This window comes from Python bivittatus, unplaced genomic scaffold (assembly GCF_059951505.1).
Source record: "Python bivittatus isolate LINGU-HERP-01145 unplaced genomic scaffold, Pbiv_v1 ctg000480_np1212, whole genome shotgun sequence".
Taxonomy (NCBI): domain Eukaryota; kingdom Metazoa; phylum Chordata; class Lepidosauria; order Squamata; family Pythonidae; genus Python; species Python bivittatus.
The window spans coordinates 78,143,849-78,170,978 of NW_028277075.1; the positions used below are offsets into that span (position 1 = coordinate 78,143,849).

The following is a 27,130-nucleotide window of genomic DNA, read 5'->3' on the forward strand; positions in this document are numbered from 1 at the left end:
CTCTTAATCAGATACGGAGGCAATTTGTGCGAAAGAACACTTTTAAGTCTCACTGCAGCATCATACTTTGAACATTCAAATAACATTTTTTTTATTTATTTATAACATTTATATGCTAGACAGCAGTCAAAACAGAGTATCTTACAACATTTTTCCTGTTAGCTGATGCTTGTACAGGTTATGTACAGGTTGCATCTTCTTGATTCCAGTTAAATAAAGAGAATCAAATGTTTCAGTGTTATTAATTCAGCCATTTCATGTAGGAGCTTCTCTTTGAAATGTTTTTGATGAAAAGGGGCACTTGTTGGATCAACAGTAGTGTATCCAAGAAAATGGAAATGGTCTTCCTCTGCTTTTCGAATATTGTTATTTCTGTGTACAGGTAGTCCTCACTTACCGACTGCCTTGTTCAGTTAATGTTTGAAGTTATGGAGGTGCTGAAAAAATGACTTTACAACCAATGCCCGCATTTATGGCTTTTGTATCTCTTAGTCATGTGATTGCTATTACAGTCAACATGCATTGTCCTGTCCCTGAACTGTTGTTTTTCTCCCCCCTTCTCACATGCAGAGTGGAGAGACTGGAGAGGAATTATGACAAGAAAGTAAGCAGGTACACAATGGGAAATACACTGGGCTGTTGTAGCATGCTCACGGCTGCTGGCACCATTGCATTGCTTTCTATGTGTGTTCCCCATTGTGTGACTTACTCTCTTGTAATCCTTTCTCTCCAATGAATGTAAATACAAACATTAATTCCCTTTTTGCTAATTATCCCAGCGCTGGGGTGCGCATTCCAAAGGGTGGGGAAGTGGGGAAAAGGAAAACACAGTTGTGGTCACATGATTTCCCGCTTAATGACTGCTTAACGACAGAGCTGCTGGCCCCAACTGTGGTCGCTGAACAAGGACTACCTGTACACAGAAAGATTGACTTACTTGTCCTATGGAAGGGGAAAATAACACGGTGCCTTTCAGTTATCTTGGTTTGCAACTCTCTCCTGCAGCCATGCTGATCACAGATGCTGATAACTGAAGTCCAAAGCACCTACAGAGTTCCTCATTGTTTATCTCATCTATATTGAAATAAGGCAGCTGCTACCAGCAGGTGATAGCATATATTACACTGAAGGAAGAACTCAGAGGAAATTTTAGGCTAAATACAGGGACAGCAAAAATTAAACACAGGTGCCTAGGAAACAGGTAGAATCTCTGTTTTTGAACCTTTTCTGCAAATAAGTGGGCTACAGTGTCAGTGATAAGAGACTGTATGAATACTGGAATATCTTATCTTCTCATAAAATACCCAACAACCTCCAGTGAAAAAGGCTGAATGAAGAGCATACTAAGAAAGTTTTTAAAAAGTAAAACCACTGAATGTTCAAAAGTGCCCTATTTCCATGCAGTGATTTACTGAGTTTTTAAAAAGATTTCCACAGCCTGTGGTATTCAATATGCCATTTGCTGTGCTTTGCATCATGGTGATTATTAAAATCCATGTTGTGCTGCAGATACAATTCTAATCATCCTCCAGATGCCAACCTCTCCTGCCTTAATCAGCTGATTAGCATTTAAAGTGAATGTTGTTCTGACTGACACAACATGAAAACAGCCGATAATGAATTTAACGCAGACGCTCTTCTTAAGAAAACAGACTAGTTGGGAGACTGTATTTGCTTTTTAACTATTTCATTTCTGTCATAAAACAGAATAGATACAAGTTACAGTGCTAACTTTGAAAGAAGCCTAAGGTTAGATTCTAAAATCTATTATTGTGTCCCACCATCACTACTAGATATGCAAATTACACCCAACACTGAATAGATGCAAAGATAGCTATCGTTTGATTTTCGATGCCAGCATACATTCCAGCTTTAAGCAGAATAAAAAGAGCATCGTGAGCACTTAACCATAGGTAAAAGAAAAAGAAAACCACAAGGAGCAGACAATTTTTATGAATACATTCTGACTAAAAAAATTGATTCTGATAGAGTCAGTAATCTTTAAAAATATTAAAGCCCTAGTTATTCAATAACAGTGAGTGGTTCTCTGATAGATAAAGCTGGGCATCAAGTTCTCAGGTTCCCAGACCAGTAAAGAATAATACTTCTTGAAGCACAAAAAAATCAGGTCCATGTTAGTTACTATCGGAGGTAAACCGATGCTGCAGATGAACTTTCAGAAGCCATAACACTGTTTCTATAATTGCACATGGCACACGGCTCATATTTTCCAAAGCTGTTGCCATTAAACATGCCAAGAAAAACTAATTCAGTAGCCACTGTTTCCCATATTCCAGTGGATGAATGTTAGTCACTATATACTGAAAAGTTGCATAATATGGCATTACAGCACTACAATATAACCAATGCTTTATTAATATGCATCTTCATACAAGTTTCATTAACTGTGCGCCATTCAAATTTTTGAGACTTGTAATTCATTAAGCTCATGTTCCATATTCATCACAATTATCTAAGTAAGTAATTTAACCCACGTAATTGATTATAACTCAATGATAAATGATTAGAGAGTAAGAATTGCAGAACTTCTAGTACCTTTGTGTACCAATGTAACTGAATCCTTACTGTATTCCACTAGTCCATGTTCTACTTTGTGCTAGGTGTTGCACAAAGGAGAAAGTCAGTACATTGGCTTTAGAAAATAGATATACCATTAAACAAAGATCACATCCAAGAAGGATCACTGTATCTTGAGAAGAATCTGGAGCAGGTGTATTTGTTGAGATTGATTTAAATTATAAACAAAGGGTATTCAGTCACTTCCTCTACAAAACAACGCAACTTTAACACACTATAGGAAAAGTCTATTATAGAAATGTTGAATATCAAAGGCAGAGAAAGAGGCAATAAATAATGGAGCCTGCATTATCTCCTTAGTACTACAGCATCTCTAAGTAGGAGGCACTTTTGTGCATTCTTCAAATTCTTTTGTAGCCAGCATCTCCACTGTTGATTGGCTGAATGACTTATGCCAGGTAGACTGGCTTATGAAAAGCTGAGCTATGAATAATCTAGATAGATAAGGAATTTGGAATTAACTATGAGGCCATTAAGAAGACATCTGCAAGATATCCTCATTGGACAAGATCACCCTCTTAATAGTAGCTTTCATTGGCAGTTGTCTAGGACAAGCCTGAGCAGGGCTAGTTCAAAGCATCATAGATTTACCATTTCAGCTCCACCCAGGGCAAAAGTTGGAGCAGCAATTTCATCAAAGATCAACAGGAAAAAGATGAGTTTATAGGAACTCCAAAGCTAGTCTAATAAATGGGAATCAAACAGTATCATTCAGGAAAACTATAGAAACAAGCTGGTTCTTGTGATCTGGATTAGGGTTTTGACCATGTTTGGATATTTAACATCAGTTGGGTAGGGTTCAGTAAATTGGAATGCTTTACTATTGTTTCAGTTTATGTTATTATGTTGTAAACTGCCATTAAAGGAGATGATGATGATGATGATGATGATGATGATGATGATATCTAATACAGTTTGCAAACAAAAGGGCTTTCCATCTTAAAAAGGGCTTCCATCTCATCCTGGGATATGGTGCATGTTACTCCCCCCCCCCCCGTATGTTTTGTTTTTGTTGTTGGGATATGATATTTGTTTTTATTGTTGTATGCTACCTAGAGTTGTATTTTTTGTGAGTTGGGAGGCCATATACGTCTTGAAAGAAATAAAATAAGACCAGATACAGAAGTAGAGGATACAGACTCTTTGAGCCTTGATGATCTGGAAGATACATTTTGACAGTAACTCTTCTAGAGATGGAAAAATATTAGATAAACTATGCATGGCCTGGATGTGCACTTTAGAGTATTTGGGCTGTTGCCAGCCCCAAACTGTGCAAGTTGCATTTCCAATGATGAGGATGCATTTTATTTAATTCAATTTGGATGCTGCCCAACTCCAACTGATTTTGATTCATATTCCAATTTGGGATATGAAACTAACTCAGGAGACTATATTATACATTCATAACTTTCATACAGGCTGCCTAAATCTTTAGCAAGGGAGCATCAATACTTTATCATGGATGATTGAGAATTCTACAGTGGAGATACAAAGAATATTTCTGTTCATAATTGCTTTTGAAACTTATGGAATTTTAGACTTTAGACCCATGTTTTATACATGGGCCTATCTGAAGTGTCTATATATCACTGTTCTAAAGTCCTTTCCTTAGCAAATTATATTTAAAAATGGATGGTACAAAATACCACTTTATCTTAAGAAGCTATCAATGTGTAACTGATACTGAAGTCTAAGAGAAAGCTTTTAAAGTTACAGTGGTGCCAATTTTCCTTTCCCCAATGCAGTTTTCAGATCTGCTCTTTAACAGTTGAATGAATTCAAAACTTCAACCCTGCTTTTTAATCTATTATTGATTACATGCCATTATTTTCACATTACTTTTGATACTTACAAGGCCCATACTAAATAGTCATAGAAGAGGAACTAGCACCCTCGGTGTTTTCATCTTAATTGGTGAATACTAGCAGATCAATATTTATAGCAAACAAAGAGGAAAAGGTAAAGATCCTCTTAGTCAAACTCAACTCCTGGTGACTACATGGACACAACTGTGCCATTTACTTGGCAGCTATACCAAAGTAGCCTCCCATCCAAATATTAACCAGACCCAATCCACCTTAGCTCCCAAGTCCAGACAAGACGGGCCAGCTTTGTTAGTGGCTAAGATAACAAATATAGATGGATCATTATTCTTCAGGTTAATTTTGCTTGAAAACACTGCTCGGGGACTGACTGTATGACTAGGAATTCCTCAGTATTTGAAATTGCTTTCCATATCTCAGAACTTGATAATTAAATTTATTATTCAGCAAATCATTTAAATGAGGATAAACCAAGTTTTCAAAGTAAGTGTGTGTGTGTGTGTGTGTGTGTGCACGCACGTGCGTGTGTGTATTGCTGTAAAGTTCAACTAAACAGGAAAAATAAAATTGCCCATTTTATTCACTGACTATGGCAGAGCTGGAATGAGTTAGGGTTAGGCTTGCAGACTGCAAATAACAAGACAAGAGTTAAGGTAAGATAAAGAAAAGCTGCTTGGCAAGGAGTTAGGGACTCCTGAAACACTATCCACACAATCACTCAAAACAGAAAACTGCATGAAAAGTACATGAAAAAAAACCCTGGAAAATATAGGAAGGAATTGATAAAAGTCAGGATATTTCTCCTAGGGTATTTTTCTCCCCCCACCTCTATGTGATTTCTGTGATACAAAACAAAATTAATTGTTCGGGCTTAATGAACTTATCAGAATACAGCAGCTGCAAATAAGACACTACATTCCGATTCACAAAGAACACACCAGATTAGGAACTGTCAGCCCTTCAAGGTAGTTCCAGACAAGAAGCACCAACCACGAGTACTAACACTACTTTTATTGTAAGGGTACAGTAACAGAATCTTGCAAATTTGAAAGTACCCCTCCCATCCCTTCCTTTTACTCTCCCGAAAACTAGGGAGGGTCCCTTCTGAGATGCTTTCTCCACCTCCATCCCCCTTCAGACTCAGATTTCGTTTATCAGACCCTTGTCTAGGCTGCAGCTCTTCCTCCTGTCTCCCAAGGTCATTCCCATATACCATTACATCAGCTACATGTAACCTTTCCATATCAGAGACTTCTGGCAAGAATACATGCTTTTGTAATTATTCCAACACAAGAAATGGAGCTAAGAGCTGATACAGCTTGCCCGCAAGTAACAACCTTGGGTTCTTTTCTTTGAAGCCAAAGAACCATCTGAGAATAAAAAAAAAGAAGAAGAAAGAAATCTGCTGCTGCTACATTTATGCTGTTTCATAATGAGAAGGTATGATGAGATGAGGCTTTAGAGCATGGCTGGCTGGGGAATTCTGGGAACTGAAGTCCACTCGTCTTAAAGTTGCTAAGGTTGAGAAACACTGCTTTAGAGTCAAGGCCGTTTCACCGCATCATTCGGGGAGATGTTTAAACTGTAACTCTTGAGTTGTCACTGTAATGTTGCTCCTGAAAATCTTTAACCTTCTCATAAGTTTCTAACGTGCATACCTATACCCCAGGCATTTTGAACCCATAGTGCCAAATAGTTCCCACATTCAGAACTCACATACTCACCTTTAAGAGAGGCATTGCAGCCCGACATCGAGCAGTTTTGCCATTCTTAAGAAAATGGGATTCATCCTGAAATTGGAAAAATGGAGACACAATAAATTTTGAACAGTAGTAAAACAACTTGTGGGTCCAGTTCTGAAGAAATAGTTTGGATGTATTTTAAGTACTATGCTATATCAGAAAAATAGATCAATCTCAATGGGTACAACAACATGCTGAATGAGAAACACAACACAAGGTAATTTATTGGGAATGGAAATTATTCAGAATGTTCACAAAAGTCTATGCTTTCTGATCAACAATCGCAGCCAGGCATACAAGGGGAGAGGAAGAAAAACCCTTCTAAACTATTATTATTCTTTTGCTATTACAAGACCTCATTTTATATGCAGATAACTATCAGTCCCCCGCTATACCAACTTCTCCAAATGAAGGGGTTAATGAGAAATATCAGAAAGGAGGAAATCTAATTAGGAACCAACTGGTTTGCTGTTAAAGGCTCACCAGGTAGATAATAACCTACCATTTGAGAGCTCCCTTTCTGCAATGAACTCTCTCCTGAGTGCTGTTAGGAGATTGAGCTTCAGGACAAGGAGGAAATTGGAAATGTCTCTGAAAGTGTACTCATCTTGTTTGCATTTCAGCAAGTAAGCAGCCATGCAGAGAAAGGATAATAGACCCCCCTTCAACTCTAAGATGCTGCTTTCTCGGGCTTGGTTAGCGATAAGATTATGCTAATGCCAGTCACCAGTAGAGGGAGGATAGAAGACAGAAATGGCAAAGCAGAACACTCCATGGAGGCCATTTCACGTGAAATACAAACTTGGAACTCCACAAGATAGTCAACAAGAGCATAACTAAACAATATTTATTTATACAAGAGATTCATGGATTGCCCCAATTACAGGTAGACCTCAGTTAGTGACCATTCATTCAGTGACTGTTTGAAGTTGCAACAGTGCTGAATGAAGAGACTTACAGCCAGTCCTCGAACTTGCAGCCATTGTAGCGTCCCTGCAGTCACATGATCGTGATTTGGGTGCTTGGCAACTGTCTTGCAATTATGAAAGTTGCAGTGTCCTGCAGTCACATGATGGCCATTTGTGGCCTTCACAGCTGGCTTCCAACAAGCAAAGTCAATGAAGAAGCTAGAAGGAGGTAGAAAATGGAGATCATGTGGCATTGTACCTAACGACTGCGCGGGATTCGCCTAATGACCGCAACTGGGACTGCCAGAACTGCCGTCATAAGTTTTAAGTTGGCACGGTCATGTGATATTGCACTTTATGACTGTGTTGCTTAGCAACGTAGTTCCTGGTTCCAATTGCAATCATTAACCAAGGACTACCTGTATTTATGTTGTACTAACATGAAGATACCAACTGGGGGAAGGCAGGCAGTTTCTAAACAGCCATATAGTATGGTATGTTTCCCTTCCCAAAGTTATACGTATTTACATAGTTGCTATCTGCATAAGAAGGAAGGCTAACAGGTGTATGTTTCCCTGTAGAGCAAGCAGATCCTGGAAGAGCCACTGAGATTGGCGAAAATGAGATTTTTTCAAAGCATAGAGAACTAAGCGTCCTAGTAGCCCCTCAACCTGATTGCTATAAAGAAATGGCCAGCCTCCATCTGTGACTTCAGTTTTTAAAAAAGAAGCCAGCAAATCAGATTAACAACCTCTATTTAGTTTTGTGTTCATTTGTACAGAAAGAGAAGCATATGAGCTCAAAATCACAACAATAAACCTAAAGTATAATTGGATATGAATGCCAAGAAAAGAAAATCCGGGGGGGGGGGCAGAAAAAACTGGGGGGAGGGAATAGAAAAATGGCAGGAGGAGAGAAGCCCAAAGTTGGGAATAATGTTCTCCCAATTTTCTGTTTTCACATCTCAAGTTTAGCATTACAGCCAAACATAGACTATGTCTTCCACTTCAACTATATATATTGCACACTGCTTTGACCTCCTAGCTGGTAGGATGCGGGTAACAGCATGGTAACTTGCAAGGCAGTCTCTAGATTAAAGATTCTAGCTTGCATAGAAGAGTGTCAGTATTCTGGGGTAAAAATGGGCTTAAGTTGTGTTTGTAGCATACCAGCGAATTGTAGTTTGTAGCATACCAGTGCCAAAATTTACTAGTAAGTCTTGCCACTCTGAGTGTGATTTACAGGAGTTGTTACCCAGAATATCTAGTCAGTAATCATTTGCCTTGTCTAGTTTAGTTCAAGCCTTATCAGGCCACTGTCTTAATCCCATGTAGGTAGACGAGCAATTAAAGGTTTTACCAAAATTCCAGGCAACTGTGAATCATTCAAGTTCATGAGAGCACTTTATCAAAATCTCATTATCAGGATAAACCAAGCTTTTAATTTAACAAATACATAGACCCTCTTGTTGCTAACAAAGACATGAGAAAATGATAGCCACCTACTTTAACATCTCAGAGTCAAATATAAATCAAAACAAGGAGTTGATTAATGATTTGGTCATAAGACAGGAAAGCAAATCAAAAAACTTGACAGAATGATTCCTATGTATGTCTCATGAGGATCAGGACTTACTTCTAACAAGCAAGATCAACAATAGAAGAACGGAGTTCATGGTCACCTTTTACCTATAGCAGACTAGTCAAAGATTTTTGTTTTACCTGAAATGGTGATTAAAAAGAGATTTTAATCTTAACATAAAGCATTAACATATCCTATGCAAATGTTAGCCTGAAGGTCAGTTATCCTATCAGGCCAACAGCTGAGACAGGTTTTAAGTCCAGATTATCCACAGTAAGTAGCTGAATGTTACTCCCATTGTGCTGAGCAGGTTTCCCACCTCTGTCTGAACAGCCCATCAAAATTTGGGTCACCTGCCTGAGGACTACTTACAACAATCACAACTTGGAAGGCGGTTTTGAGCTGTTTCTCCATCTTGCTGAGAAGGTCAAAACTGACAATGGTAATCAGTCCTGCCAACAAGCAGTCTTTGCCTGTTGCTATGACTCTGACGGTGTCTGGGCACAGGGAAGGAAGCCATCTATGGAAAGCCTAAAGAAATAGAGAAAAAATAAAGAGAAAAAAAATCATCTCAGTGGCCTAAAGATTACAGCTGATTAAAAAAGGTCTTGATATAATTTATATAGCTCATTTTTTAAGTCTGCAAAGTGCTGTGCAATACTTAACCCTACTCACCCTGCAACATACACCTGAATTTAGCCATTATTTCGACTGTCATAAATAGGAAATTGAAACTAGCCAATTTTAGAAATAATAATACCTTTGCATTACTTCTCAGGTGGTAAGTTGGCTTTGAGACTTAATTTCTTGTTTTTCCTCCCCTTCTAGAAATAAGCATATCCTTTAAATATGGCATCCTCTTGTCTTAAAAAATGCCTTACAATGCAATTAATATTTCAGAGAAATGGCCCAATCTGTGTTGGAGCTAAACAAGTGCAACAGTACGGTGTTCCATTCAAAATGTTCAAACTGATAAGGACAGTTTGCACCACAACACAGTTTGTTTTAACCATGATTTGTTGAACAAGCCATAGTGGTCTGATTTATACATAACACTAAGCCATAAACCAGGGGTATATAACTTTTTTCAGGTCACTCTTCAAAAAAGCAGGCAAGCCCAAAATGAAGAGTGAGAAGGCCAAGGATAAAAAATCTTGGGCTGTCCTTGAAATGTACCCTAAAGGGTAAAATAATTTCCCCTCTATTTTTCATACATCTATTTTTAAATCCCAAACTGGAGTACTTATAGACTCTACAATCTCCATTTCTTATATCCCTTTTTGAATAATTAATGAAAACAAAACAGCAATAAAGGAACAACCTTAAAGGATAGCAGTTTCCTATAGTTTTATCAGATTTGAAGCGAGTGAAAATTAATAAGGACTTTGTTTTCCCTATTACTGTGTTCTGGTTTCCCTGAATCACACCATCTTTCAGAATGCAGAAGCTAAGCACTGCTGATAAGCAAAGCTCTGCAAATGCAGACATTACCTCAGCCCAGGTATATCTCACCGAAGAAGGAGCTACCACCAGCAGGGGCCACTCTTTTCGATAATAGGCAGCAATGCAGATTGCCTGGATGGTTTTCCCTAAGCCCATGTCATCTGCAAGGAGCAAGCGACCTCCCTTGGAGATAGCAAAACTGTCGGCGACAAAAGGGAAAAGCAAGGCCGTTGCTAATAAGTCTGTCAGTGCCAACATTTCCGGCACAGGTTGTGCTCTCTCAGAGGGCTGAGGACTTGACTCACTTCACGCCTTCTCTCTGGAATGGCAGAAGGCTGGCCACAAGTGTAGGATCCACTTCTGCAAGGTCTGCTTCCAGGGTATCTTCTGCTTTTGAGAGAGATTTCTCAAATTGTGTAAGAAAGGCTTTTATTACTGGCTTGGACAGCGGCTCCAGCTCGACCTCTGGAAGGCTCTTTACTAGTTCAACTGGAAGGAACATTGACAGAACAGATAGATTGAATTACAACATGTATATGGTCCCCCATCTTACGTATTAACTCTGGGCAGCTAACAACCTGAGCTTAAAGGATGTTAATTTATGAGCTGAAATCAGCACACAGATCATGCCTATTCACCTCAATTCCTAGAAACTGATATACAGTTGCAAGAAAAAGTATGTGAACCTTTTGGAATTTCATGATGTTCTGCATTAATTTGTCATAAAATGTGATCTGACCGTCATCTAAGTCAAGAGTATTGACAAATATAATGTGCCTAAAATAATAACACAAAAACAATTCTAATCTTTCATGTCTTTATTGAGAACAACCATAAAAATCTCATAGTGCTAGTGGAAAAAGTATGTGAACCCTTTAGTTGACCTCAAAAAAGCTAATTGGAGTCAGGTGTTAGCATACCTGGAGTCTTGTTAAGAAAATGAGTTTGGAGGTGCGGACTAGAGCTACGATGACTGATAAAAACCACTCAAACTTTTTGAGTTGCTCCACACAAGAAGAATATGCTTATGTGAGCCATGTCTCACCAAAACAAGCTTTGAGAGGATCTATGATCAAGAATTGTTGATTTACATAAAGCTGGAAAGGGTTACAAAGTGATTTCAAAGACCTTAAAAATTCACCTCTCTACAGTTAGGCAAACAATCTACAAATGGAGACACTTTGGGACTGTGGCTACTCTACCAAGAAGTGGGCACCCAGTCAAAATGACCCCAAGAGCACAACGAAGATTCATCAATGAGGTAAAGAAACAACCCCGAGTGACAGCCAAAGATTTGAAGGCATCATTGGAACTGGCTAACATCTTTGTTCATGAGTCTACAGTACGTAAAACACTGAACAAACAGAGTGTCTATGGCAGGACACCACGGAGGAAACTGGTGCTTACTACAAAGAACATTGCTGCATGCCTGAAGTTTGCGAAAGAGCACATTGACACTCCACAGCGGTATTGGCAAAATGTTTTGTGGACTGATGAAACAAAGATTGAACTATTTAGAAAGAACATGCAGCACTACATCTGGCGTAAAAAGGGCACTGCATATCATCATGAAAACATCATCCCAACCATAAAGTATGGTGGAGGAAACATCATGATTTGGACCTGCTTTGCTGCATCAGGGCCTGGCCAGCTTGCAGTCATTGAGGGGAAGATGAATTCCCAAGTGTATCAAAAAATTCTTCAGGATAATGTGAGAATGTCTGTACATCAGCTGAAACTCTGTAGAAGTTGGGTGATGCAACAGGACAATGACCCAAAACACCGGAGCAAGTCCACAACAGAATGGCTTCAGAAAAACAAAATCCGCCTTTTGGAGTGGCCAAGTCAGAGCCCAGACCTCAACCCAATAGAGATGCTATGGAATGACTTGAAGAGAGCCATACATATGAGACGTCCAAAGAATATGACAGAGCTAAAGCAGTTCTGCCAGGAAGAATGGGCTAAAATCCCTCCTGAACGATGTGCAGGTCTGATCCACAGCTACAGGAAGCGCCTGGTTGAGGTTATTGCTGCCAAGGGGAGGTCAACCAGTTATTGATTCCAAGGGTTCACAAACTTTTTCCACTAGCACTATGAGATTTTTATGGTTGTTCTCAATAAAGAGATGAAGGATCAGAATTGTTTTTGTGTTATTATTTTAGGCACATTATATTTGTCAATACTCTTTGCTTAGATGACAGTCAGATCACATTTTATGACAAATTAATGCAGACACCATGAAATTCCAAAAGGTTCACATACTTTTTCTTGCAACTGTATATGTGTGTGCACTGTAGGTGTATATGTATACGTGCATTCCCAATTAAGAAAGGATTCCAATCCACCCAAAATTATTTCATGAATAATATTGCCAACTACAACAGGGCAGCCACAAATAAAGTGGAAAACATATATGGAAGTAATGAATGCAGTAGCAAAGTGAAGCCATATTTACCAGAAGCAAAAACTGGTAAGTCTATAAGAACTTACAGAAAGTTCATCAGGCATGGCGGAATAATTCACCAGAAAGGTAAATAGCAGGGTTTTGGTTTAAAGCACAATCCAAGCATCATTTTATGGTGAGCTTGATTCCAGCAATTTTCTTTAAGCAATGAAAATATTGCTGTACTGTATTAGGCCCTACAAACAATGAATATTTCTCAACCTTTTTTTTAAAGAAATGAAAGTCCTAAAATACAGAAATTGAAAAGCAGAATGCAATTCTGACAATTTACTCAGCAACTCAAATCTGTACTCACTTGGTTCATTGTAAGAACCTTAGTACTGACAGCAAACTACAGGCTGTTTATTTCCCCAAAGGAGACAGATTAGACCTCCTACTATCCAGACAAAATCCTTTATTCCAAAAACACATGAATATATGAAAAGATTTATATTTGTAATTGTAGGATACGTTGTTCAGTATGCTTCCTTTACTTTGATCTATGCTACATCAACAAGACAAATAGGTTGTCTCTGCTGAAACAGAGACCCCATAGGGTTATTCTGCTCAGAAAGCCACACATTAGAATTATATGCTGGCAAGCTGCAGCTATTACACTATTTTTACTGCTTTACAAAAGAGGAGGAAATTAGAACGTCTCAGTAGTTGGAGTGATTCATTCAGAAGATGCTTTATTTCTTGTTCCAAATGACCTTTTATCTTAGAACAATGAAGCAGTTTAGGTAAATAGTGAAGATGAATAGAGGAGAGAGAGAGATGATAGATAGATAGATAGATAGATAGATAGATAGATAGATAGATAGATAGATAGATAGATAGATAGATAGATAAAGCCCATAATAAAAGGATGAAACATATCCAAGACAATGCACTGAAGCAACTAAAAGCAATATAAAACCAATTTCCCATACTTCTATCCCTAGCCACAAAGAAAACTGCTTACCTAAATGGAAAATGCACATGCAGTTCCTTAGTTAAACACAGCAGCTAAAGCAATGTGTGCATTGGCTTTGAACTAATTCTAAATAATTGGGCAGATAACATTTTCAAGAAAGCAAGCAGAGCCTGAATCGTCTGTTGTGTTCTCTCCTCCACACCAAAGCAACAGCTGGTATATTTTTCTTTTATTTTATAGAAGCACATATGTATAGCACCCAACTACTATATGACACCCTTGAATCAAGTTCAGCAGCTTGAGTGCCCTAGAAGAACATCTCTCAAGACCTCTGCATGGTGTCCTTCCAGTCAGCCCATAAAGAAGCAGAAGAGCCATTAGCAACTATGCAAACTTTGGCAGACAACTGCACTGTTTCCAGACTTGTTTCAAGGTGATGCACAGCTTCCCTTCAAACTGAGCAGAAGAGAAGCAGAAACTTTCTGACCTTGGAATAAAATTTAGTCAAAGTATCCCAATCCAAATCCTCCTACAGAGGACTCCTATATTACAAAAAGTAGTTTTTAAAAATTAGCCTAACATAGTAACTGCTTGTAGTGCCACCTTGTAAATATGTGAATGCTGTAAGCAATCTCTCTCAGCTAAAGAACCAGAAAAACCAAGCAAAATTCATTACTATGTCAGTTATCTCTACTTTAGAGGCAAATGCTAAGAAGTGTATTTTGTGAACTGTTTTGTGAGCTGACCAGGGTTGTGGTACATAAGATGGGCAGCCATATAAGTCTTTTAAATAAATAAAATAAAATAATTCTTTCAAAAGAATATGGACAATAAGAAGAGAACATTTCTTACTTAGCCTCAGGTAATCCTCCAGTAAGAAATTCCATTTTCTGGTCTTCATATCTGTAAGGATCACAGTAAAGATTCTGGGTAATAAATAGGAATGAACAAACATCAAGCTTGAAAGTAGTAACACAAAACAAAACCCATGAGAAATAACCAGAGTTCAAGAACAATATCACAAATGTAAAATTAAAACTATTTAATTAGAATTTCCATACGGTTTTAATTAATTCTAATAGCTTTCTAAATATCAAAAGCAAAGACTAAACCAAGATATAATAACCACAGCTGCACTGCTGAAATTCCAATAACGGCTATCTCACTCACCATAATTCCTAGAATTCACCTGCTTGAACACTCCTACGATGTTGGCAGCATAACCAATATCTACTTCAAACCGAGAATACGAAATCAGAATGCATCTTCCTCTGATGGTTGCTGATGGTTTCTGCCAACCAGTGCATGTCTGCAAGAGGGATCTCAGATGAGAACTTTGACCAGCAGAAGATGACTTTCCGCCACCGGTAATTTTCTCCCTTCTTTCCAGAGGTGTCAAAGAGATGGAGGGAAATCGTTCTGCTCCTTCCACTGGAAATAAAACATAGATTTCAAAGAAGAAAAAAGAAAGACCCAATGGATAATGAGAATAAAACCATCAGGTCCCAGGGAGAATGGAAAAGAGAAGGATCAAAGAGACACGAGAGACTTTCAGATGCAGAAGAAAAGCAGGACAGGACTGAGATTACTACCAGTGTCCATCACTGCCCACTGAGGAAGCTCCAGAAATGTACCACAATCAGTTACTCTCCTCCTTCCTAACTCAGCATTGTTTTATAATTTGAATTGTACTTAGAAAATAAAACTTTGCAGCTAGTTGAAACTTTCCAGTATTGCAGAGTTGTCTCTTCAAAATGTCAAGCTGTAATCTCTGTTCTCTTATACAAGCCTGATAAATTCCAAACTGGTTAAACAAAACTGTTGAAGTCATTTTAAACTGTTCATTTTTCAAAACAATGTTTCTGTTTCTTTGAACAGTTTAATATAACTCCTTTATGAATAAAAATTTATGAATGTAAACTTGAACAAATTTACGAATGTAAACTAATTATTTCCAGCAGTAATTAAACAAATAGTATTAACAGTCTCATAGGCTTTCCAAATCCACATTTCTCTGCTAAATCATTCTGAATCTAGAGGATTTCCAACCCCAATCCCAACTGACTAATTACTTACTGAGACAGTCATAGTCTTCAAGACTGAAATTCCACATCCTTGTTTCTGGATCTGAAATTAAAAAAAGTTTAAAAAGTAATTTGGAGTTAGGAATATTTATATTTAGAAAAGCTAAAACACACCAGGAGAGCCAATTTGGTGTAGTGGTTAAGGTACCAGGCTAGACACCAGGAGACTGCGAGTTCTTGTCCCACTTTAGGCATAAAACCAGCCAGGTAACCTTGGGCCAGTCACTCTCTCTCAGCCCTAGGAAGGAGGCAAAGGCAAACCACTTCTGAAATCTTGCCAAGAATCTTGCAGGGACTTGTCCAGGGAGTCACCAGGAGTCAAAAAAAAAAAAAAAAACCCACTGGCATAAGAAATCCTTGTACCAAGATAACTTATCTAGTTATACAGAATGTGCAATGCATATAAAGCAACAGTGTATTTGCCTCTACCAGAGGCGCTCAGAGCCAGAGACTGATTATTATAATGTATGAGATCTCTGTGAAGAGATTATTTTAATAAATGTAGGGTTATTTTACAGGTCCTTTGCACATGAGAACTTCACATGGGCATACCAAAGCACAGAAAGTCACGCGTTTCACACATCAGGTATATAAGACTAAATATAAGACTATAATGAGAAATAAGGTCTCTTATATATTCAAATATGAACCCTTAGTTGTAGACAAGTTGAACAAAACAATTTTTTAAACTCACATATCATTCACCATCATAAACAAATCAGACATAATAGTGTTTTATATCTTGTTTTCAGAGAGGATATACACATCAGAAAATAACAAAATATATTATATATGAATAGCCTGATTTTATGAGTAGAAGTGCCCTTAGAAAAGACGATTGTACTTTGAATAGTACAACACGTATCTCCTTAGTGGAGATGTAAATGAATCGTCATTAGGCTGGCTCCATTTGATGTCAAGGTGCTGTCCCTTGGTGGGCAACCTCTAGCCCTCTGCACCTCAATCATGTTTTTGTACTGAAAATGTTTGTCCCGTTACAGCAGGAATATAATTCTAATTTTGTCCTTCTTTTTAAACATACCAAGAGTGGTATAAAGCACAGCCGGGTGTAGAGCAGCGACTAAAGAAGAAAAACAGCTGTACAATGAAGATTGGATCCTCTTAATCTTGTCTCTCTCCCGCTCTCTTGCTTAGAATGTTTGACCTTTGTAGTGGGTGAACAAGAGCCCAACTTCTTTTTTCTTTCAAAAAGGTAAAGGTGCCTCAAGTCCTGATGACTATAAAGAAACATCATGACTCCAAGTAGGTTTCTTGGCAACAGTACAGAAGTTATTTCCCACTGCCTTCTCCTGGGATGTTTTTTGATTTCTCAGTCCACCCTACAGCCCTGATTTCCCACCCAGGTACAAGCCAACTTGGCCTGTCCTGTCTTAGCCTCTAAGCCCAGCCATGGTTGGCTGTACAAGGATAACTTATGTTTTCTAAAAGCCACCACAGAAAATATAAAACGCAACCAAAACTTCAAACATTCACAGATGTCTGACAACAGCAAGAACAAGAAATAAGCTGTGCACAGATATATATTTAGATTAATAAATAAAAGATGGTACATTAAAGCTAATAGCAATTAATAAAACAAGCATTTTGAAATCGGGGGAGATGTTGAGCATTGACCCCATTAAGGAATCAGCAATACTCTCTTTAGCCCATCATGGAACTGCATTCAGGATTTATTACATCCAACATTTTAAGCTGACAGGGTACAGTAGTGCTTCTCCATCACTGCTAGTGCTGTAGTGCTCTCGTTCACCCACTACAAAGGTCAAGCAAACATTCTAAGCGAGAGAGCGGGAGACAGGCGAGATTAAGAGGATCCAATCTTCATTGTACAGCTGTTTTTCTTCTTTAGTCGCTGCTCTACACCCGACTGTGGGTACGGTATGTGGGAAAGGAAGGATGTTTGTAACCAGGTAGGTGTATACTTACCTGGTTACATATGTAACTAAGAAGATGTATGTGAACTCTGCTGCTTTTTTATAGCCCACTGACTAAGTTAAAGGGCAACATGCTTCTAAGATCAAATAATTTAAAAACAGATTCAATTTATTGTTTAGAAGAATGTCACGAACAGACCATGAGAAGCTAAGAAAGTCCTGGAGGCACACCTGGGAAGGCGGAGACAGTGGAGACTGTCTTCTTGTGCTTTTAAAGGTTATACGTGCCCTGAAATCATGTCACCCACAACACACCATTTTTAGAACTTTTTCAACCCACGTAAAGACTACTTGCTCTTAAAAAAAAAAAGGTAAAACCTAAAAATGAAGCTACCTACTTCTACATGATTTACAAGATTTAGCACAATGCCAGTTATGAAGGTCTCTAAAAATATGGTGAGTTGCACAGTAAGAGGCATACTTACCGTATCTTTTGCTTGGTAAGCTTCTAAACATCTGAATGAGTTCTGTGTTGTATCCAATCTCAACTCTGAATCGGCCTTCAGAGTGTTCTACACATTTTCCTTTGAGATTACTGTGGGCTTTTTTCTGTACAGATGTCTCAGGTACATTGCCTAGAACCCTAGAAATAGCTGGATTTTGTTCTCTACCCCCTTTTACATGAGCCAGAGGGGGCTTTGTACCATAAAATTGCAGTGTATTACTTCCTTCCTTCTTGGCAAACAGTTCACAGGCTAGATTTCTGGTACCTGCCTGCATTTGACAATCGCTCGCAACAGTTCTGCCTGCATCCAGCAACGTTGCATGTTTAAGTAGACCTTGCTCGCCAATGGATTTGTCCTGAATCCATACATTCTTAACAGTGTCTGGTTTCATATTAGCATCCAAGGTAGACTGATGCTGTTCTGCAATATTCTGGACTGCTACACCACACTTAGGTAACTGCAACACGTCAGAATTACGTTGGATTAGCTGACCTTGCTTGCAAGAACTCTCAGGAGAATGGCAATAAGAATTACTCAGAGAGCCTTGTACTGCTGATGAGGGCTTCTTAGTGTTATCCAACTGTCTGTATAAATTTGGGCTAGAGCCCACTGAATCATCTCTCTGCTGGCCTCCATACAAAATGGCTGCTTGTTGATCTGAGCTACAATGAGCAGAAGGGATCTGAAGACTACTCTGCACCAAATGGCTCCTAGGGCCCTGGAGGTGATCGTTACTAAGGATGGTGTGATAGCTTTGCTTCTTCAAAGGCTGCTGCAGGTTTCCTTGACAGCTATCAAGATTCTGCACGTCAGAGCGCTTCATAGCAACACCACCCTGCTGAGCTGCCAGTCGCTCTGCTCTCCTTGCCAAAGCCTTTTTCCTGTTCTCCTCAATCTTCCTTTTCTGCTCTTCAGTAAGTCCAGACGACATTTTCTGTGGGTGCTCACTGGGAGTCTGTAGAACTGGAGATGAAACCACAACAAAAACCAGTTCTTTCACCAAATTACAGAAACCTCCATTAAAAAATAAAAGCATCTATTAAGTGATTAATCATGCCACAAAATAAATCCAACATTTCTGAAGCAAATGGCACACCCCATTATTAGATAATGTACATGGGCAACACAGCTAGCCTCATCTTTGAAGAAGCATCCTCTCCTGTTTATTAGAAAACAGGGAAAATACTTCTGAGATGGTGCTTAACACCTGTCTTTTCCATTTATTTATTTATTCTGACGCAAAATTTTATGAAATGAAACAAAAAAGAAAAAAAAACCCAAATAAATATTGAGGGCATAAAGTGGACGCAGCTAAATAATAACACGAGGAAAAAATACTGTATTTTAACTGAATCCAGCAATAAAAAGATTAAAGTTGCAATCCTATAATTTATGAAGGGCATCCCAGAGACTCTAGGATATTTTAAGTCTCTCCTTTCAAAGGCAGGGGGAGGCCTCAGTTCTAGAAAAGGAGCGTCAGCCCCACTAGGTAGACCAGACCACAAAATCTACTCGGCATGAAGGCTAAGACGACTTTTATTAAGATTGGCCATAATAACCAAATCTTGCATGTCTGATTGTGCTGTACCTTCTTCCACTTCTCATACTCCGGTGAATCAGGGAGGTGTCTGCCTGAGCCACTTCCAAACGTTATCTCATTTCTCAAGACTTAAAAAAACATTTGAGCCCCTTTTGCCTAGGTAACAGTTCTTGCATATTTCCATGACGGTCATCTTCCTTACTCTTTACAAGGAGATCTGATTCCTTCTTTGACCTTAGTGCTTCCACAAATGGAAAAACAAAAGGGGAAGGAAAGCAAAGAGAGCTAAAGCTGTTGTCCACCTACAGAAGAAGAAAAGATTCCACCTGCCTTGGAACTGGCTTGTTTGTTTCTCTCCACTGTTGGCAACAGGAGGGAAACCATTCGCCAGATAAGATGAGCAACAATATATCTTGATGTAATGCCCCTTACAGTTACAACTGAGATAGTTAACTCTGTGTAAACTTGGTTAAAGCCACAAGCAATTTTCATAAATATGGAATTAAGAAAAAACTGACCCCAAGTCCAAAGGAGGCAGGAATCAAGTTTGATTTCTGATGTTTTGGCGTTTAAGAAGTTTGCTACAACTGATCTACATATTCTGTTAAGAGTCTCAATTGTGTTTCAAAAACTGAACATTTATAGGAACATTAGCGCTTTACTGAAAACTTTAGCAGAGTAAAGAAATCCAAGATTCATAATATATAGGAAATCCCCCTATAACCCCCTCAGTTTAAAAAGTAAGATTCACGGTTAGTAATTCTATATCAACTTGTTTTTAACAACTTGATTGAAATTTATTTAACTTATAAAGAATTTTCTCAATTACATACATACAATTTTTTTAACTAATGCCAGACCAGGAGTACATGACACTGCCAATGGGGCATACTTTCTTACAGACTACTAGTAGCAATGTGATAACAAAATGGACTACTCCACAACATTTGGCAATGGACACTAAATCAAATTGCATAAGTCTACCAGAGAGAGGAATGGGAGGGGAGGGGAGGGGAGGGGAGGGAAGAGTATTTCCACAGTTTAATAAATCAAATAAGTAGACTTCTAAACTACACTTAAGGGAGGTAAGATAAAATTCTAAAGAGCTAGCTTTAAGGGAAAACTTTTATAAAATGATGTATCATTGGTATATGACACTGGTTAAACTGTCAAAAATATATAAAGGAATATCAAACCCAGTGCTGGAAGTGTGAAAAGGAAGAGGAAATTTTCTATCATGCATGGTGGACTTGTGAAAAAGCAAAGGAATTTTGGGTGCAAATTCATTCAATGATGCAAAAAATAATGTGGATTAATATGGTGAAACCAGAATTATTTTTATTGGGGTTTATGGATGATGAACTAGAAAAGAAATATGGGAAACTAATATTGTATATGGAAACTGCAGCAAGATTATTATATGCATAAAGATGGAAGAATAATGAAATACCCAGAGTAGAGGATGGATTATAAAACTGACAATGCTTGCAGAAATGGCAAAGCTGACCAGTTTGGTCAGGGAAAAAAATGACAAAGCCTTTCTTAAAAGACTGGAAGCCTTATATGGACTTTTTGTTGAATGAAGAAAAGAATGAATTGATGATTTATGGATTTGGGAATTAAAAAGGGTCAAAGAGGAAGGGGAAAGAATAAGATGGCAATTACTCCATAAAAAGAATGGTGAAAGACATAATTCTATGCTTTCTTTCTTTTTTCATTTCCTTTTTCTTATTTTCTATATTCTTTTTTTCTTAATCTTCTTTTACTTTTATTGTATTTAAAAATTCTAATAAAAAAAACTAAACATAAAGAAAAAGAAAAAGGAAGAGTGTTTAACACATCAAAGAAGTAGACTTCTGAACTACACTTCTGACCTAAAAGTGAGGTAAGATAAAATACTAAAGAACTTAGCTTTTTAGCAGAATTAAATGGAAATCAAATGCAAAAGGACTCAAAATATTGAAAGTCAGCACTGACACCCCAAAGAGAAGCAAAGGATGATGGAGAGAGGGTTTTACACCGTAATCCAACTTCTAATAGTGCCCCCCAAAGAGGACAGAAAAAAGCAAAAACCCAACCACAAAACATTGAAGAATGGCAAACATAAAAGTGTACCTTATGACAATCTTAAAAGGCTGATAAAATTCAGCAGTTCTTCAGCCAATTTAAAGTGGTCTGAGTACGTCTCAGCATTTCTTGGACTAGATGCATCTTTATTTTTTCTTCAGTGTCACCCTGCAACCCAACAAACCGGAAAAGATTTTGAAATGACACAAGACTTACAATACCTACATGCCAAAAGGAAGAGCAGAGAAGCCTGAGCCTTACTGCCGCAAGCAGTTTTCCTCTTTCAAGCCACTTTCAAGTCTCAACTGACTTTGTTTGGTTTTGGCTTGCTACGTCTTGTGAACCAGCCACTGCGGCATCATGGGTTGTGCATAAATCATGGTTTATTCTGCAAAACCTAATTCGAGAGCCACTGCTTAGCTCAATATGCAAATCTAATACCCGTGTTTAGCCTAAATGAAAGCCTTTTTCATTTTCAGGGTTACATCCATCAAGTGCACAGCTTCACAAGAGAATACAATTCGACTGCACCCAAGAAGGCAGCTTACTGTACTGACCACCCGAGCAAAGGCGAAAAGGCTTGAGACCTCTAAAAGTCACCTTAGGGGTTACTCTCAGTCTGCTTGGGTCCCGGTGACTCTTTTTCTAAAGCATTCACCCCAATCCCGTACACTGACCCGTATCCCCCCATCCATCCACCCTTTTAAGCGATTAAACAGGACTGCATCCCACCAGCAAGCAGAAGCTGCGCTCCCCAAGAAACGTCCAGCAACTCGTCATGAACCCGTCTCCAGAAGTCACCTCCCAGGGTGAAATCTATCAAGACGGTTCCCACTAGCCGTTGACTACAATTCCCAAGAGAACCTTAATTGCACAAATCGCCAACCCCGTCGCGGCGACGTCCATTGAGGAAATCGTCACGGGGAGAAAAAAGCCCCAATGCATCATGGGAAATGAAGTTTGGTTTCAGCTTATGCGATACGTGCGTCAACCACGTCCTAAAGTTTACGGACGGAGCAAGGCGAGGAGAGGGTCGTTATAGAGAAATTAAGTCACGAATCCAGTTTTAAGATTGGTTGCTGGAAAGTCGCATTAAAATGAGCGAGATCTGAGGTTCTCAATCCGCACTACGTTCGTGGAATAAGACCGATTGATGTCCATTTTTTCTGCCTTGTATAACTGTCCCTCTTATTCAGTTACAAGGAATAGGTTGAATAATTTATACAAATATATTAAAGATTGGGGAGGTGGGAAATACGCAGAGAAAAACCCTTTATTTGAGCATCTTACCTTTCTACGAAACATTTATTTTTGCATTTTGTTTTATCTTACGAGAAATGCCTGTCACTTTTTGTGAAGAACAAGGTACTAATTATAAAAGTTAACTTTTACAGTGAATGAAGTAGAGAATTGTGCCTCGATATGGTGATCTAATTCTGCACATTTCAACTTAAAATGCCTGACTTAAAATGCTCAGTCTGCACTGTCAGCAAGCTGTATATGGTGGGAATTCATGTGTATGAATTGTCCTCCACAGGAGAAGTAAAATAAATCTTATGTGCAGTATATGTATTTTATGAATGGGTTCTGTCCATAGAAAACCATCAAATCAGGGAGAAAACTCGAAGCTTAAGTCTGACATGGCAAGGGTTTCTGTTTTTTATCTGCAGTGAGTTACTATATGAAACTACAACATTCAACCAAGTGAACTCCTACTATGGGAAAGGAAATGTTCAGAGAACAGTTATTATATGTTTCAACAAATTCTCAGATTTGGTTATACATGTGTACCATGACGTTTATAATGATTTTTATTTAGGAAAATTTATATTTAAAATATGATCCTATACTATATATTTGTAAATAAATCGGTGGAACACAAAGTTATCTTTTTAAAAAAGTATAGGAGAAAGTCCCACAGTTGATTGGAAGGAAATAATCAAACAGGTAGATTGAATATTGAAAGTATCAGACATTTTAATAACCTTTTCTCCACACACACAAATATGTAGCTTTGGATCATTTTCCTCAGCAAATAAATGAACAATAATAAATGAACAAATAGATGTTTTTCACTCATTTGTTTAATTAAGTTCTCTTTATCTAGTTTTGGGATTTGTGTGGAGAACAGATCATGTTTTAGGTCATGTTTATGCAGAAATATTTAAAATTAAAAGGGGTTCACAAACTTTTAAGCACCACTGTATTTCATTGAATTCTGTATCAGAGGTTGTTCTTTTCCTTCTCCTTGGAATGAACTGCTCACCCAAAACTGGCACATAATTAGAATTCTTCACCAGTTTTGGAGACCTTTCCTTTCCTTTCCTTTCCTTTCCTTTCCTTTCCTTTCCTTTCCTTTCCTTTCCTTTCCTTTCCTTTCCTTTCCTTTCCTTTCCTTTCCGTTTTGCCTCCACTTTAAATTCTTAGAGTTTAAATGTTGGACATTGCTTACCAAATGTTAAATTAGTCTAATAATAAATGAGCAGAAATAGTTTTAATTGTGTTTATCTGAATTAATGGTCAAAGACCAAAACAGAAAAAAGATATAAGCATTACTGATTTTCAAGCTGACTCTTCATTTCCAGAACCAGAAAGTTAGAAATCAGCTAAGATATAGTGTGGCTTGTTCAGTTTTGATTCTAGGGGTTATTTGAACCAAGCCATTATAGTTTTCAAACTATGGTTTACAGTACGAATACGCAGCTTCTGTGGGGGTGGAGGTTGCAACTCCATCTCCTGACTTTCTAGAGCAGGGTTCCTCAACCTCAGCAACTTTAAGATGGGTGGACTTCAACTCCCAGAATTCCCCAGCCAGCATGGGGAATTCTGGGAGTTGGCTGGCTGGGGAATTCTGGGAGTTGAAGTCCACCCATCTTAAAGTTACTGAGGTTGAGGAACCCTGCTCTAGAGCACTGCAAAAGATCATTGATGTTGTAGCAATGTAACTACAAAATGCATTAAGTTTGTGGAATGTTAGGGATGTGAGTAAGAGGCCTTTGGGAACTAACCACTACCGTTATCACATTATCTCTTCCAGCCCATAAAGAATAGCTCAAAATCACATTACCACAATTCAGCTGCTTTGTCAAATTTCAGAGCCATGATCTCCAGCTTAGTATAAAGTGTGCAACCCATTCATTCATAAGGAATTAGGCCTTGTCAATGATTTTGTCCCTTCCAAAGTCCTCTCACTCTCCGGTGAGGTTTTGAACATTGCAGCTAGTGTATGGCTACCATGGCTAGGCTATAAAAATCGAGACAGCCTCTAGATGGCAGTCGAGAGATACAGAAAATGCTAACTCTTTGCTGCCATCTAGTACTTGTCAGAATTTTGCAGCCTAGATATTGGTAGTCTTAAACTATCGTGCAAGTAAGCCCCATGGAGAAAACCCAAACTGAGTTTGTTTAGAGGAGGTAAATTCTGAATAATATGTTCAGAAAACCACACAACACAACTATAGTTGAACTCAACATTTCAACACATTTCACTTTCTGCTGGATTGCATATGCCTTTTTAAAAATTAGCATTCAGCTGGAAAAAAGAATGGTTCAAAAAAGTCTTCCTCCACAGGAATGACGCTAAGCTGCCCCCTCCCCTTTTTTTTACAAGTAACTGGAGCCTGTATCAAGCAGGGAATTGTTGATGATCTGGCTTATAGACCACTAGAGCTGCCTGTATTGTATTTATGCAAAGTCAGACATGTTTGCCCATTGTTCTAGAAATGACATGTTAGCTAAGGAGTGACATGGGTTACCCAATTTGTTAAATCCCTGGACAGAGATAATTGAAGACTTTAGAAAGAAACAACTCATTTTTAACTCACCTAACCCAGGATTTTTTCTACAGTAATTGGAAGCAGAGATATTTTGATAGCTCAAATTGTCTTCTAATGTATATCAGGATATAAAAGTTTAAGCAGGCTCTAAGCAAAAATAAAGAGCTTATTAACCTCCAGAAATTCCTGGACTGCAACATTAATCATCACTGATCATTCCTTTTCATACAGTACATTACATTCTAAATCCTGGTTTACACATCACACTGGTTGGTTTCACACAACACATTAAGACACAAGCAGGCAATCCATATTTTGGCTTAACTGCAAATGTATGGTAAGCTCTGAATAAGCAAAACAGTTTGGCATAGATTTGTGTAAACCCAGGCACTCTCTGAACCTGATCAATCTCATGCGAGTGTTGTGATGGTAAATTGCTAAGTGGCAGTACCCAGATGACCTTGTCTGGTCTGGGAAGCAAAGTTGGCTTGGTCCTGGATAGAGTCTGAATGGGAGAGTATAGTGGAAAGTAAAAAAGAAAAAATCCTGGAAGAAAGCAATGAAAAAACACTGTTACACTGTTCCCAAATAAATGACATGAGTGACCATGAGATCACCAGGAATAGAGCTTGATTTGAAGAAGACTTTATTTTAACCATGCTAATCTTCCATGGGAAGTAACATGTCTCCTATACCATAAGTTTTCATAGACTGGAGACTATTGATCAAATGGCTTCAGGCCAAAAAAGCCTATACTACAAGAAATCTGTAAATTTTCATAAAGCCACAGAACTTTTCATTATAAAGGCAAAATGTAGTAACCCCATTTTGTAATATATGAAAGTTGTGACAGAATGTCCTCAATTCACACTGGTTTCCAAGCACCTATGGCTTAGTTAATGAAGCCAGTATTTTGTTCAGGGTGATTATAAAAGAAGTACTTTAAACATTAAATGTATTATTATCTTCCTGCCTGAACTGGAGCTGAGTTGTTGAAAATGTGAGCTAAAATTACCAGTAGCAGGTGGATCACATCTGTAATATTCAGAATATACCCAAGTGCTTGCTGTTTTTTGCCTGCTTAAAGCCTGAATTCTTGCTCCCTTGAGGACCTGTCTTACAGGATAATTACTGTGTTTTGTGGACAGTCACAGCTACTTGGCCTTTGGCTTGGTGCTTTGGAGCCAACCTGAAACCTTTACTGGATGCTGAATTAAAAAGTCACACTTCTACTATGAGCTATCACTATCTGGAAGAAAAAGGTGTCAAAAGTTAATAGTCCTGTGATGTTGGAAAAAGATACTCTATTTGCAGCAATTTCCCTCTCCTCCCAACCTCTGCAACCTTCTTCGGTGTCTCCAGCTTCCCATGGGACAGCAGAATTCCAGCAGGGAAGTGGCAACTTTTGTTAGAGATGCTCTGAGGTGCCTTGAGCTGTTGTGGGGAAATCCTAGGAGGGGTTGGTTGAATAAACCACGTCAGCTTAGTTTATACACACCATTCCTGTGGGTTGTGTTTTTTTTTTTTTTACCATGATTGATCAAATCAGCCACAACTGGTTGGGTTCACTCAGCAGCCTAAGCCAAAACAACAAGAACAACAGCCAAAAAAACATCATTATGGCTGAACAGAAAGTGTGCATTCAGCCTCTTGGTTTCTTCTGAGGAAAAGATTCTGCCCTCCCATTAGCTGTCGCCACATCCTTGAACTGCCAGGGATTAAACCAGAGATCTTCTGCTTGGAAAGCACACATGCAGTTTCTGAATTCAGGTCCCACTCACACAGCCCATCTGATAGCATTTACACAT

At 38.5% G+C, this 27,130-nt stretch overlaps 1 protein-coding gene across 3 annotated transcripts in view; it reads right to left on the reverse strand.

Moving 5' to 3' along the window:
• SMARCAL1 (SNF2 related chromatin remodeling annealing helicase 1) overlaps positions 1–22,451 on the reverse strand; it is a 36,668-nt gene extending 14,217 nt beyond the window's left edge. Inside the window, exons 1-10 of one of the 3 annotated variants that reach the window (XM_025163587.1) lie at positions 22,279–22,451; positions 21,595–21,714; positions 17,919–18,902; positions 15,531–15,581; positions 14,625–14,885; positions 14,307–14,357; positions 10,401–10,584; positions 10,165–10,294; positions 9,025–9,183; positions 6,146–6,211 (exon numbers count right to left, since the gene is read on the reverse strand). In XM_025163587.1, coding sequence (XP_025019355.1) covers positions 6,146–6,211; positions 9,025–9,183; positions 10,165–10,294; positions 10,401–10,584; positions 14,307–14,357; positions 14,625–14,885; positions 15,531–15,581; positions 17,919–18,870 — 1,854 coding nt within the window. In that variant the 5' untranslated portion in view covers positions 18,871–18,902; positions 21,595–21,714; positions 22,279–22,451. Of the gene's footprint in view, positions 1–6,145; positions 6,212–9,024; positions 9,184–10,143; positions 10,295–10,400; positions 10,585–14,306; positions 14,358–14,624; positions 14,886–15,530; positions 15,582–17,918; positions 18,903–21,594; positions 21,715–22,278 lie in introns of all 3 variants that reach the window. The other 2 variants (XM_007420160.2, XM_088146396.1) reach the window with 2 other exon arrangements.
• Positions 22,452–27,130: the final 4,679 nt, after the last annotated feature.